This window comes from Microtus ochrogaster, chromosome 15 (genome assembly GCF_000317375.1).
Source record: "Microtus ochrogaster isolate Prairie Vole_2 chromosome 15, MicOch1.0, whole genome shotgun sequence".
Lineage (NCBI taxonomy): Eukaryota > Metazoa > Chordata > Mammalia > Rodentia > Cricetidae > Microtus > Microtus ochrogaster.
The window spans coordinates 45,554,628-45,567,852 of NC_022017.1; the positions used below are offsets into that span (position 1 = coordinate 45,554,628).

The window sequence follows — 13,225 nt, forward strand, 5'->3', positions numbered from 1 at the left end:
ACATTTTTATGAATAACTCTATGGTTAAAATACTGGCATTAAATTTTAGACCCGTGTCTCTTACACTAAGGACCATCACACGCGGGCAGATCCACTTCCCGTGTCTAGTCCTATTAGTGTTAAATGGGATAGAAGTCTAATAAAAATAGTCTAGCAAGAGAACACGTGAACATTTTCTCAGAATTTCATACTCTGGGTGGGCAGGAACTGCACTGTGAGTTTAATTTAATTTCTATGGAGCTTCTTTAATAGTATCTTACAATGTTCCTTAATCAGTACTAATCACAACTGCATTACAGCCTGGATGCAATGGGAAATGTATGATTTGCATTTATATAGAATCCAAACACAAGCATTTCAAAGCAGCTTTTAAAAGCCCAATTTGTGATGAATTGCTCTACCAAGATCCGTCTCAGCTTAGAAAATAACACTGGCAACTAAGCTTTAAATGTCTGCATGCATTCTGTCATAACAGTCCCGCAACTTTAAAATAAAACGAGGATCTCATTCCCACGCTGATGTGGCGAATGCCATGGCACGGGTTGCTGAGTCTAAGACTGAATTGTTGTGCCTTCTGACTTCCACCATAAGATGACTCCCTACTTAAAGCCGCATTAACACTAACAACTTTCTGAAAACACACAACGTAGCTTTTGCTCTGACACAGGAATCTGATGTGGTTTCCCACTGAAGCACCTGCAGTCCTTTCTGACCACTTACTTTACAAATATCACTGTAATATAGTGAACAGGGCTCACTCTGACTTGCGAACCCACAATCACGACTCACAGTTGACTACACAGGTCTGACTCCCAGCAGAAGCCAGGACGTAAGGGTGGAAGGAGATACAGAAAACACATTCTACAGAAGCCGTAACATGGCCGTTAGCGATTAGAAAAGGAACATAACACCGAGCTGCAGCATTTATAAAGGACTCAAGAAAGAAAGGCGATGCTTGACTCAAACTTTGAGTGTCTGACACACTTCTGGTTCCAGACAAACTAAGCACACACATTAAACTCTCTGCTCAAACTGAAACCACAACGCTGAAGTTCCTGAGAGTAAACCCACAGTAGGGTTAAGAACAAGAAGAACAGAACAGGGGTGCAGAGGTCAGAGAATTTCAAGAGAAGGTAAGCTACAGCAAGCACTTCAATGTCAATGAGGGAGAAACCTCACCAAGAGACTATGTCTCTTTCCCTTTCCAGGAAGCCACAGATTTGGGGTCAGAGTGGCACTGCGCACAAATTGAGAGTGATAAAGAGCACCAATACAAATTCTACCTGCATACAGCCCACCCTTCCCTGTGCTAATCACCATCCTGACGACATGAGAGTCATGACACTGTTTGTATGTCTGGACCACCCCTCCCTCTGCTAGTCACCCATTCTGACAATACAGGAACTGTGCCACTGTTTGCAAGTCTGGGTACTTGTTTTCTTTTGATTATCTCTCCAAAAAAAGGAGCTCAGGAGATGCGTGCTCTTCATTGTATGTCTTCAGTGCCCGACAACTGGTATTTAATCAATACTTGTGTACAAGAAAAGATTACAGCAGGTCATAAAATTTATCAGAAGAGCTAAACACTGAAAGAGAAACGTCAGGGAGCTTGTACTCCATTATCCTGCAATTACACACTGAGTGACCACTATGCACAATGCCAAAGACCAAAGGCAACCCTGTCAGCTGGGTACCCACTTCTGTCTCTGAGAGAATAATAAAATATTATTCCTATGTGGATAAACATGGCTAAAAACAAGTGACTCCACTTCATTTTACACACCCCTGTATGGTTCACATTATATATTCACATGTGCATGCTGGTGAACATTTTGTTAACTTTGCACAAGCTAGGCTCATGCGGGAAGAGGAGGCCTCACCTGAAAAACTCGCTCCATCAGACTGGCCTGCAGGTAAACCTGTGGGTCATTTTCTTAATTAACGATTGCCACGAGAAGGCCCTACCCACTCTGGGTAGGTGGTTCTGGCCTATGTAAGAAAGCAAACTGAGCAAGCAAGGGAAACACACCACGGAAGGACCATCCTCCACGGCCCGTTTCCATTCTTGACTCCTCCAGGTTCCTGCGCTGCTTAAGTTTCTGTTTTGACTTCCCTCAGTGATGAATTGTGTTTGGGATATGTAAGTCAAATAAACACTTTGTTCCCCAAGTTGGTTTTAGCCGGTATTTTATCATAGCAATAAAAAAGGAAAGTAAGCATGTATGTGGATGGAAGATGTCTATAAAGCTAGACAGACATTACTCACGAGTTAGGCACACTTGGAAGATACCAAGAAAATGAAAAGGAAGACATCTTTCCCTTTTAATTAATACACTACTCTACTGATTACCTTCTTATTAAAGAAAGCACCAGTTTTTTTATTTGCAATGAAATTTACAAGCTACTGAAATATTAATTAAAATAGTAAGTGTATTCATTTGAAAATACTGAACATGCATTTTTAAAAACTCCAATATTACCTCATTTTTTGTTTAGCTTTTTCAAAAGTTTCTAAGTTCTGAAGAACATGTCTTTCTGGCCATTCCAGAGGATTGGTTTCCATTAGACTTGAAGAATAAGGTTCCGCTGTTCTGGCATCTAAAGAAAGCAAAATATACCTCAGCAATGAAAAACACTAACACAATGAATGCTCTATGTAACATAACAGTAAAGCTCACTTGGGGTGTGCTTGGTGATACCCATCCGGAGTCCTAGCACTGGGGAGGCTCAGGCAGGAAGATCAGAATTGGAGGCTAGCGTAGGCTATAGTGAGTTCAAGGCCAAGCTGGGCTATGTAGTGAGACTGGCTAAGGATGGATGGATGGATGAAAGGATGGATGGACGGACAGACGGGTGGGTGGATGGATAAATGAATGAGTGAACAGATAAATAAATGGTGATAGATGTATACACTGTGTGTGTGTGTGTGTGTGTGTGTGTGTGTGTGTGTGTGTAAAGGCTAAGGACTCAACTGAGACATTTATTAAAGCCATGACTAATGAACTGTATAAAATATCACTGAGAAGATTATTGGAAATGAAAATAAAAAATAAAATATCTTCTTCAAATAAATTGTATGAGTTAGCACTGATAAAATTCAATGAATCTGTCTATTAAGGCTCACATGGAATGAAAGCACAAGTTTGCTATTCTTAACACAAGTAGTCAAATGAAAAGGAAGCCGCTCTATGATGAACACACAAGAACGCCGTGACTTCCATACTAGAAACAGAATTAAGTGAAATGAAAAGCCTTATTCTTAAAAAAAGAACTACCTCAGTCTCAAAAGTATAATAACTGACTAATACATGCTCATAACGTTCTCAAGGTTACTTCCGAAGTAATCCTTCCTTATCTATTAATCGGAGATGCCCTCAACTCACTAAACTCAGTATCACTTGACTCTAGCCATAGCAGAGGTGAGGGCCATCTCACTGTTACTATGCTGTCATGAGTTACCCCAGTCTGTCCGGAACCCTGGAACCTAACAAGACCTAAAGGCACAGCCTCCATTCTCATCAGCAAGTATTGGCTTAAAGAAACAACGGCAAAATTACCAACTGTACTACTTTTTTTATTTTAAACTTACCTGTCTTAAGAATGACTTTAAACAATTTATACAGCATTCTAATAAATGAACCAAAGTTGCTGGACTTTCACTACTTAAGTCACTGCTGACAGAATCTGTTCTGTTTCTAAACTATAATAAAAATTGGAGTGACCTTCTCTTATTTTCTCTCTACTTAGTAAACTCTTTAACCTTGATTATTCTGAACTATCTTCTAATACCTACACTTGGATGTCCTCAACGAGCACCCTCAAAACACACCATTTCCCATTTCTTATTAACAGTGGTGAAATCCATTTGATAGGGTAATGAGCTTTATAGCAAAGCAGTGTGCTTCTTAATGGAGACATGGCTTGGTAATAAAAATATACAGAAAATAATCAATACCAGTTCTGCACTGCTGCACACTCCTGAATTCATAAGATGATTCAAGTTATCATTTAAAAAGCAAATAATAAATTGTCCCTGAATATTACAATAAAATTAATTATTAACTGAGTATATAACATATAAATATGGATGAGATGACATAGTCTAATATTTAAGAAAAGCAAACAAACCTTAACAAATGTCAGGACTTTGGGGTAATAACTAAACATAATTCTTACAGTAAAATAAAATAGAATATTTTATTTGCTTCTCTAGATACTATACCATGCCCCCAAACAAAATGTAACAAAAGGCTCCCTGAGAGATCAAGAAAATTATTTTTTGTAATATCTTATTTTACAAGAAAAAGAAATAGAACCAATACAACTAGAAAAACAAGGAAAGTGACCTTCACATCGCAAACTCCAGCAAACAGGAAGGTGGTATTATCAGTTCATGTGGCTAATGAGAATAAGACATTACGATCTTACAGACCAAAGTAAGAATAAATCACAATGAAAAAGTGACGTTATTGTTGGTTTAATCTATTTCATAAAGCAACGTAATAGTAAATATTTGAAATAATACAAGGGATTTCAACCTGCCTAACAAACTCATTTACGCAACCTCGCTATGTGCCCAGAAGTGCCAAGCAGACACTCCGCGTGCCTTACACAGGCACCACATCCCCTGGGAGTCTTCAGCGACTTCGGCAGTGGGTCGATAAAATGGCTACATTATGGCATTCCATACATCCTGACCTGTCACTTGTTATACCTGCTGGTGTTTCCACACAGATAGAACCAGTACAAATCATCCTAGATTGCTAATGAATACAACTGTGCCAGGATATGAAACTGATTGGCCTTACTAGTTTTACGTGCAGTTCAATTTACATGTAGATGTATTTATTCAAATCAGTCTATGAGAATGTTAACAGTCAAAAACGTATTCATAGGAGTCACACTCAAATGTGCAGCCTGACAATTTTCAGGTCAGGTTCTAAAAGTCTTCATTTGTTTAGTGAGTACTTTGGGGAGATCATCCTCCTATAGCCTATATCCCCCAGGCTCCATGCCAGGCCCTACAGATGTGGAGATAGCAAGTGTGTCTGTACCTCCAAACAGCATGGTGTGCAGAGAGACAAGTCAGTAACAACCAGATAGGTTAGGCATCACGTAAATCTATGCCACATAAAATGAGAAAACTGGTGAGTACCAGTATGGGCAAAACAGGTTAAACTGGCCGAGGCCTGGGAAAGCTTCGGAGAAAACATCTGAACATCCATAAAGCAGCTATAGGCAGTCAGGTGAGAGCTGAGAGAAAAGGACTCTAGACCAAGGACACGCGTATGGAAAGCCATGAACAAGAGTGGACGTGCCCCGGGACTATGCTGACCTTTGTTACAAGGAAACTGAAATGTGACATTCACAAAGCCGGATGAGCACAAGGCCAGGTGCCGGTTGTGGAATATCCCTTTACACTGTGTGAAGATGTGTCTCTGTGATTGGTTTAATAAAGAACTTAATGGCCAATACCTAGGCAGGAAGAGGTTAGGTGGAACTACTGGGGACAGAGAGGACTCTGGAAAGAAGAAAGGTGGAGTTGTCGGCCAGACACAAAGAAGAAACGGGGGGCACAAGATGGAAGAACGTAGATTAATATAAACGGGTTAATTTAAGTTATGAGAGGTAGTGGGACCAGTCTAAGCTAATGGCCAAGCTTTTATAAACAATAAGAAATCTCCATGTCATTATTTGTGAGCTAGGTTTGTATAAACCGCAGTGAGGGTGACACAGTCTGTGCAGATGGAAGCAATCCACACGGCTCGAGCAAAAAGAATAACATAATCACCCAGAAGCAAAGCAAAGACATCTACAGGTCAGAGCTAAAAGCCAGGCTTGCTTGCCCAGGTCATTGTCCACTTTACTGGCTTTGACAACACCTAAAAAAGCACAAGATTGGATATGCTGTGGGTTTAACTAGGGAGGGAGGATTCACCTTGAACGTGGAAAGGCTCTAAGCCATGGCCTGTGATCCTGGACTGGGCAGAAAGGATAAACTGAGCAAGCTGCACAACAGTATCCAGCTCTTCCTGTTTTCTGAGTAAGAACACAATGGACCAGCCACCTCATGTCTCTACTGTCCTTCCCACCACAATGGACTGCTCTTCCAGCGGGAGTAGAGAGAGCTCTTTTTTAAATACCTTCTGCCAGTATTGCATAAGAGATGAGAAAAGTAACTAACCTAGACCCCAGTTAACAAGGGCCCCAAGTGGGACTTGAACAGGTGTTTGTGCTCAAGCAGGACGTAGCCCACTGTTCCCACATACTGCTTCACAAACAATATAATCTGGATGAAAGTCAAGGACCATGATGTAAACGCAATCCAAATCAGTCTTGTTAAATAAAAACCGGAGTCAGATATTAGGGGGTGAAAGGTGAGAGATCAGAGAAGCAGAGCAGCGGTCAATGTAAGACTTTAAGACAATCCTGAAGCCATTTCTGACAATTCTGAATCTTCTCAGCCTCTGTGTCATAGTGCTTCCCCTCCTCCCCTGGGAACCAAGGACCTAACAGCTACACTCGCACATACTCAGTTCTTGAACAATTACCCATATACGTATGTTTTGATTCAGTCCCCTGGGAAACGGGGTCAAAATGACCTCTTACCTCACCTGATGTGGCAACAGCTCTCCAGTCAATTATTGGTAATAGCCCTTTCGAATAAGCCAATCAGAATCTCAAAGAACAACCCCCCTTGCTTCTGTGGCCCCTTTAAAAGTAGACTGTACCAGCTATTCGAGGTCCCTCAGCTTCCCGAATGCTGGGAGACCCTGTCATGACAGAATTAATAAAATCCTCATGCTTTTGTATCGGCTGTGGTGTATGAGGTGGTCTCTGAGGCGACTCCTCCTTGGTGTTTGGATGCTAGAGTCCAACATCACTAGAGTTCTTACCTCTCCAAATGCTCAGACCAGATAGGCAAGATCCAATCTCTAGGCATCCTCAGACAAAATCCCTGAGCTCCATTCTCTTCCCTCTCTCTCAGTCCAGCCATATCCCTTCCTGTCTCCACCTCACTAGTGCTGGGATTAAAGGCGTGTGATTCCCAAGTACTGGGATTAAAGGTGTGAACCATCACCACCTGGCTCTGTTTCTCTTTTAGACTGGGTCAGTCTCCTGTGGCCCAGGGTGGCCTTGAACTCACAAAGATCCACCAGCCTTTGCCTCCAGAGTGTTGGGATTAAAGGTGTACACCACCACTGTCTGGCTTTTATGGCTAATCAGCAGCTTAGCACTCCACTCTAATCTTCAGGCAAGCTTTATCTGTTAGATCACAAACAAAATATCACCACACTAAGATGTTCAATTTTTTGAATATCCACAGTATCACAGAAAGACATACAAATAAACACCTCGCTAAGCTGATTCTTTGATTAGTTTTCTTTACCCTATACAATAAAATTGTTCCTGTAAAATAAAAACAAAAATTTGTACTGTTTCAAGAGAGCCTCAAACACATTCTTGCTAGACCCCTGAAAACTTCCCTTTACTCAAATTCACGACATCAGACTCCAGAGAGGAGCAGAGGCTCAGTGAATGACGCAGTGATTCCACGATCCTCTTGGGAAGTATGGCGACCTCAGGACCCCAGCGAGTGGCAGCTGGGAAGGGTCTTAGCATGTGTTCTGCCTGTATCCAACTCACTGCATACATGTCACTTTCTTCACGTTTTGAGACCTAGCCATTCTAGCAGTTTAGCAGGATGAATGAGACCACAGAGTGCTTCCTCCTGTGCTAAAGAACAGTTAAACTAAACATGCTTGATAAAAGGTGTTAGCAAAAAAGTCTGTCATACTTAAGTAAGTAAAGTTCAGATATACACGTGTTAAAAAAATACATATCATTCTTTAAATGTGTGAAATATATTTGACTTGGCAAATATAGCTTATAAAATTTAATCAAAATGCTACACACACACATACACACACCACCACCACCACCAAAATTTAAAGGAATAAAAAACTTACCATTTACCATACCAGCAGATTTCATTCTGTCTGTTTGTGTTAGAACTGCTTTAGGGGCGAGGGCATCAAAATGACCTAGGAAGCGCTCCCTTGTCAACACCAACAGACTTTTGAGTTCATCAGCAGAAACTGCTTCAGGCTGACTGGCAGCCTTTCTTCTTTCTGCATGACAACAGACACAATTAACCACTTTAACATTTCTGAGCACCTGCCGTGGTAGCTCCTCTGTCTACGACTTTTGTCAAATATATTTTGAAAGGAAAACAAATATCTACATTCCTGTATAGCCACATTTCCATCTTGATCTTATTTATAGGTAATGGCATAATTCGGAGATACTGTGTGAGATGAGGGGAAAGGGAGTACTTGGTTAACAGAGTGGATGGACAGGAAAGGCCAGCTACAAGTCTTCAGAGACATCACAGAGCATTAAAAGTGGTCTTACATGTATATGTATGATATGATGGCTATTCTTGGTTGACAACTTGACTCCATCTGGAATTAGCTAAAATCCAAAAATGGAGGGCCCACCAGTGAGGGATTTCTGCTTAATTGGAAGTAGGAAGATCCACTTCTAATCCTGATCTTGAAGCGGGAAGACACAGCCTTTAGTCTGGGCCACACCTTCTGCTGGAAGCCCAAAAAGGGAAGCGTTTGCTCTTTGCCTGTTTGCTGTTGTCTTGCTAGAACATCCATTGTTTCATTGGCATGGAAATCTAATTCTTCGGGATTCCACCATATACTGAAGACAAGCTGAGACACCCAGCCTCAGGGACTGAGCAACTATTGGATTCTTGGCCTTTTCACTCACAGTCAGTCAACGTTGTATTAGCTGGACTGAAGCCTTTAAGTCACTCAATAAGTTCTGCTACTCTGGAGAACCCTGACTAATACAGTATATAAAATTAAAACCCATAAAACTTTCTTTAAATACAATAGCATAGACATTCCTGTTTCTTCCTTCTCCAATTTGAAAGTCAGAAATGAAAAATTAAGCAATGGTAACAAGAAAAAACAGCAACCCTTCTGAACAAGCTGTGGAAGACAGAAGTAAGTGGTAAACTTGAGCCAGCAGGAGAGAGGAGGGATCACTTTTGGTGCCTGCAGACAGCACTACCAAGCAGTGTGGGTAAATGTAGTGAAGTACGGGCCTCAAACCAGACTGGACATGACGGCTTAGGCAGAGCTCGAGCTCTGCCCCCACTCACTGTCCAGCCTCAGAGACAGGCAGGCACAGCTGCTTCCAGTTTGGTTTTACTTTAATAGTACCAAACTGTGGGACTTCAGGTATGTAGAAAGTTCATGCTAAAGATGGGGTTAAACTAAGTCCAACAAAAGCCCTATGGTTCTAGACATCAGATCCCAAGTCCTACCACCAAAATACCAGTGGCTACAATGCCTCACTGAAAGGATTAGAGTCCCAGAGATGTATTCAACTTTGTGACACTGTGACGCAAGACTGTCACCTATGAAATGTATGAGTCTATATTGGGCCATAGTCACAGCTATCCTTGGCCATATGTGGCCATTGGGCCACAAAGGATTCTATGAACAAAACACAAAACTGAACACCCAGAGAGAGAAGAGCCCCAGGCGCTGGTACTAAGATCAGGGTAGAGGCAGGCTCAAATAAGAATACGAAATCCTTCCCTTCCACTCTCCAGTGACTTTTGCCGGGTATTATATACTAGAGGCTGGATGTAAAAGCTGCAGTAGAAAACAGGATGGATGGGAGCCAACCACAAGTCTTGGAAAGGGCTGAGGGAAAGGGCTCTGCACTTCTTATGCTACTATTACCCAGGAAGACTTGCAGCTCCTTCTTGCTCCTCTCACTTACTGGTCTGGACATGGCCAATCAGGCTTTGACAGCCAGCAGTCTTTGGGTAGCCTCTCTGCAGGACATCCTGAAAGCTTTTCCTATATGGTTGGTCTGTAGTTGCCCAGTTCTGGCAGTTTCCCAATAGCTAAGTTCAAGACTTGGTATATGGATGAGAAAGCCAGCTGCGCCATAATCTAAAATATCATACCATTTCACCTATAATTTACTGTACATTTCTTCAGCTTGTTCCTAAATGGGCTGCAACTTTGGGAGAAGAGGTATTGTTGGGTTCTTAAAACAGAAAGAAAGAAGGGGGGTGCGAGGGGAGGGGAGGGAAGGGGAGAGGAGAGAGGAGAAGAGAGGAGAAGAGAGGAGAGGGAAGAAGCCAAGCCAGAGTAGGAGAGAGAAAGGAAGCCAAACGAGGGAGAAAAAAAAAAAAGAGAAGAAAAAGCAGTCAAAAAGAATTCAAAAGAAACAAAAACATTATAGAAAACAAGAGAAAATGTGACAGAATTAATATTTTCCTAAAGTAAAGAAGATACTAGAATAAGTACAGTCTGGTTTAATAAAAGAACAATCGCGGAACAACAACAACAATGACAACCAAAGGACTCCTCACCAGGTGTGGACAAGTCAGGTTGTAATCTTAGTGTATTGGAAGTGGTGCTAAAAAGGAAAGATGCAAAAATTCAAGGCTGTCCTCAAGACCAGGCCGCATGAGACCCTGTCTCAAAAATCAATCAGAGAAGTTTTCTGTCCTGAAACATCAATATCTAACTCTATAAGAGGTATAGGAAAAAGAGAAGCGGGGAAGGAATTACTAAAGGTCTAAGAAAAATTGATGATATTCTATTAAAATGGCCTATCACATACAACGGCTCAGAAAATGGGGTATGGGGCTGGAGGTGAGGGGCATACTCTCAGTCAGAGTCAAGCTTCTGAGGACAACACCTTCAGGGAGCTGTCAGTAAAAGACAAGAGCACTGCAGTGGACAGCAGCGGGGTTAGATTACTAAGCATAGAGCAAGCAGACAGCACTGTATTGTAACACGGCCCACAGCTCGACAGAAAACTTATCTCTGCTGTGACGACGTTAGCCAACCCAAACCTTCACTGTTCAGGGTCACTGGGAAGGGGAAGGGGAAGGGGAAGATGACTTAGAGACACTCATTCTTTATCCACCACAGTTAGAGGTTAAGAAAATGAACTGGATACATATAATTTCACAGTATCTAAAAACAAGAAGAAAGGCCTGAACTAGCTGGAGGACTGAGGAGAGCAGCAGCGGACACAGAGGCAGAAAGATGGGGACAGCTGCTTGTGGACACAGAGACAAAGTTGAGCTAGGCGCTTGTGGCCACAGGCAGAGATGAAGACTGGTCTGAGAAGCAGAAAGATGGGCGCGTGGTGGGGGTGGGGGGGTTAGTCTGAGAGTCATCGCCATTCTGCATTCAAAGTTTCTGAGTATCATCTGAATTTTCACACTGTATCTATATATTACTTTGATACAAAACATTTCTTTTAAAAACCCTTCTACATTAATCACATTTTTCTTCTACAATAAACCTACTATCCTAGAAACTGATAGGAATTCCACAGACAATGAGAACTTACAGCCTGCGAAGCACCATCCCAGGCCCCAGACTCGGGATTCAGGTGTATGACATTACACCCAGGGCAGCCTGGTGTACACGAAAGCTGCCAGGCAGCTGGGGGAAGGCAGAGACAACCCCCACCTTTAGAACATCAGCTTTATGACGCAGGCCCTGGAACACCCTACCTCACTCAAGTGGGTACTTTTGGAGTCCGGACAGATTTAGCCCAAGGTAGGAAACACAAGCTTTCTGTGACCACAAATATTAACAGTACACTCACAGAGTTGTGATCATCTGTTTCTGTAGACTCTGCGAGGAAATCAGTGTATTTCCTCGGTGTATTTCCTTTCCATATAGTCAGCTGGGAGGCCTTCTAAATGAATGGCTTGCTTCCCATGGAAGATACACAATAAGCAATGTGCTTCAGGAATCAGTCCCTCATTTTATTAATAAAACTCCACTGGAGCTGGCCTCGACTAATGGAGACGGCCAATTACACCACGGTTTGGAAAGCAGAGTAAGAAAGCACCCTGACCTTAATAGCTGAGAACAAGGTAATATCATAAATTTAAGGAGTTTCTTAGCAATTATATATCAGTGGTTTAAAACATATTGATATTAGGCAATAATGCATGTTTAATATTTATAAAAATTCAGACTGATAACCAATTGAATATTAATGATGGAAGAAAAAAACATCTGATCCCTTTTATGAAAGTATTAAGCCTCCCAGCTAAGGAAACCCATGATTCTCACTTTAGTATGTGAACGACACTCGGTTCTCATCAGTTATTGGTTAAACTAAAGAATCAATGCACTCGTTACCATACTAATTTCTCTAGACTTGCATTTTCTTCCGTTTTCAGTCTCTACCTTCCTTGTAACAAAACTACATTGTATGCAGTAAGTAGAGTAACAAACTTCTATGTCTTTTCTAGATATGGTTCAGAGTATACAAATTTGAAATACAAAATTTCCCTGGCAAAATACGTTTTTAAAATATTTCCAATGATATACTGACAACGGGGATGGTCTGAATCCATTAAAAACAACATCGCGGACTTCATCTACCCAGCTCCCTATACACACGCAGCTCTGTGCATCATCCTAAAAGACAACACAGATGGGAACAAGATGTAAACACAGGAGGCTCACACCAACGCTGTTACAGTAAAATCAGATGCCCAAACTGGTAGTACTTACTCAGGCATTCTTTCAAAGCCAGAACCTGGATGCTGGCTAACTGTTTCTCTCTTTGCAAAACCTGCTCCGCAGAAAAACTCGGGAGTGATGAGAAGTCAAAAGGAAAACCTGAGAAGAAAGAAAAAGTCAACATTAATGATATGCTATACGAACAATTAAAACTCAGCTGCTAGGAAATGTGTTAGGACACAACTAGAAACATAACCGCCAACCACTCATCTCTCTTGATCTCTCATACTTCAAAGTAACAAACACGGGGAAACGAGCATACTAAATTGTTCTGTATTTTAATCTTTGATCTGGTTCTTTTGTTTTTTTTTTAATTAATTTTAAATACCAACCACAGTTCCTCCTCCCTCCCCACTCCCACTCCCTCCTCAGAGTAAGGCTTCCCATAGGGAGTCAACAAAGTCTGGCATATCAAGTTGAGGCAGGACCAAGCCCCACCCTCCTGCACCAAGGTTGAGCATGGTATCCCACCATAGTTTCCCTATGGGCTCCAAAAAGTCAGCTCCTGGACCTCAGATAAATCCTGTTCCCACTGCCAGGGGGCTCACAAAAAGACCAAGTCTCACAACTGTCACCCACATTCAGAGGGGCTAGTTTGGTCCCATGCAGGTTTCCCAGCTGCCAGTCCA

General features: G+C 41.8%; 1 protein-coding gene across 1 annotated transcript in view; it reads right to left on the reverse strand.

Moving 5' to 3' along the window:
- The window catches only part of Mtbp (MDM2 binding protein), a 63,783-nt gene that overhangs the window by 19,886 nt on the left and 30,672 nt on the right, over positions 1-13,225 (reverse strand). Inside the window, exons 13-15 of the mRNA XM_005354603.3 lie at positions 12,588-12,695; positions 7,971-8,132; positions 2,481-2,598 (exon numbers count right to left, since the gene is read on the reverse strand). Of these exons, the coding sequence (XP_005354660.1) occupies positions 2,481-2,598; positions 7,971-8,132; positions 12,588-12,695 (388 nt within the window). The remainder of the gene's footprint in view (positions 1-2,480; positions 2,599-7,970; positions 8,133-12,587; positions 12,696-13,225) is intronic.